This window comes from Marmota marmota, unplaced genomic scaffold (genome assembly GCF_001458135.2).
Source record: "Marmota marmota marmota unplaced genomic scaffold, marMar, whole genome shotgun sequence".
Lineage (NCBI taxonomy): Eukaryota > Metazoa > Chordata > Mammalia > Rodentia > Sciuridae > Marmota > Marmota marmota.
Genome location: NW_026000119.1, coordinates 8,221,990 through 8,223,668, shown reverse-complemented (window position 1 = coordinate 8,223,668; position 1,679 = coordinate 8,221,990). Strand labels below are relative to the sequence as shown.

At 52.1% G+C, this 1,679-nt stretch overlaps 2 protein-coding genes across 3 annotated transcripts in view; one reads left to right on the top strand and one right to left on the bottom strand.

The window, feature by feature from the left end:
* The window catches only part of Septin11 (septin 11), a 138,016-nt gene that overhangs the window by 119,904 nt on the left and 16,433 nt on the right, over nt 1-1,679 (top strand). The gene's annotated exons all lie outside the window — the stretch shown is intronic.
* Nucleotides 1-1,679, bottom strand: part of Ccni (cyclin I) — a 26,175-nt gene extending 24,496 nt beyond the window's left edge. Inside the window, exon 1 of one of the 2 annotated variants that reach the window (XM_015499265.2) lies at nt 1,352-1,679. Coding sequence is in view for 1 of the 2 variants with exons in the window: in XM_048784814.1 (XP_048640771.1) it covers nt 1,352-1,423 (72 nt within the window). In the remaining variant the exon portion in view is untranslated. The remainder of the gene's footprint in view (nt 1-1,351) is intronic. The other variant, XM_048784814.1, reaches the window with a different exon arrangement.

Sequence of the window (1,679 nt, the reverse complement as noted above, 5' to 3'; positions counted from 1 at the left end):
CCCCCCACAAAAAAAGGCCGTGATGTGGCTCAGTTGGTAAGCACCCCAGGTTTCAATCCCCAGTACCAAAAAATAAAGAAAGAAAATGCAATCAAAATAAAATACATACAATCTTGCTTCCAATCTTGACCAAGATATGAAAGAGTTCCACTGAAACCTACTAGAACGTCACACTACTACATACAATATTTACCTGTTAACTGCAGTTCATTTCTATTATACCTTCCCAACCTATGCTGATTCTAATAGTCTATCCTTACATTCAGTATTTAACTTTTCCTGGTCCAAGGGAATGGCATTCTTTTCTCATTATTCTAGTCCTAGTTTAACTAATTTAAACCCTGTCCATTCTTTCTTAGTTTGTCTGTTCCTTTCTATCACAAATGACCTGGAAAAACTAGAAGCAAATAAGACTCCTACTAATCTTTTCAACATTTTCAGGATGGAGACGTTAGAGCCTAAGATTCAGACTAAACTCTGGCTAGCGGGTTCTCGCTGTTATCTAAAAGGAAGCAAATCTTGTGGAGTCTCAGTTTTTCTCATCTGTAAAATGAGTCTCATATCACCTGGGTGGAGTCTTTGTGAGAATGAAGAACAAACAGTGCCTGGCAGATAAGTCTCATCTACAAATGCTGGTGAAACACTGAGTGGCAGAAGACAATTGAAATCCTTTAACCTGACAAAGACAGACCTTCAGTCTGAATCCATCCTACTTCTTGACGGGTTATGCTTTCACTATTTTGCTTCCTAATTCTCAATTTTTGCCGAAATGGTCTGCAACGGGACCCCTTCCTCCGGTAGAGGGCCTTTGGCCCTCTTCTCCAAATTTGGTACTTTTAACCCCTAGTTCAGGGTGCAACTCAATTCTCACCTCTACGGGTTCCCCCACCGGCCCAAGCCTGGGTAACGCTTCCCTCTCGCAAATTTGCGTCCTGGCAGTCCTCCCCACTGACTCGGCTCTGAAACCCACGTTATCTAGGGGCAGTCGAGAAAAGATCCGTCGAGTGTGAAGGTGGGGGTGTGTCCCCTTTGTGTAATGATACAGACGTGCGGAGCCTGGAACTCAAACGGCCGAGCAGCGAATGTGCTGTTACTACTAAAAAGTTACTTGCTAACTGAAAAATTGGCCCGAAAGGGAACCCCGCACATTGTTTCAAAACCCAGGAGGTACCGGGATACTTCGGGGAGAGAGCGAGGGGTCGTCCCTAGGTTCCTCCAGAGGGGGACCGTGCTTGGCAGGTCGGGCGAGCAGCGCGCCGCCGGGCGCCTCCACTCGGGCAACAGGGGCGTAGCGCGCGGGCGGCGGTCACCGACACGCGTCGAGCCCCCCGCCCCCGCCCCCGCCCCTCACCTTCTCCTCCTCTTCCTCCTCCTCCTCCTCCCCGGCAGAGCTGTAGGCCTCAAAGTGGTGACGCGGGGTCATCCGCAGGCCCGTTACCACCTCATTTTCCTCTCGCGCAGCGGCGGGGGCGCGCAGGACTAGGACCGGGCCGACAGAGGAGGGAGAAGAGAAGGAACCCGGCGGGGTTGGGGGGGCGCGGTAGCTGGCGCTCGAGCGGGACGCACGGCTGCGGCCAGAAGGTCGGTCAGCGAATTAGTTCCATGACCACCCCGGACCTGAGGCCGCCACCGCCGGTCCCGCTCCTCCAACCGCCGCCGCTGGTGCCTGGGTGAGGAGG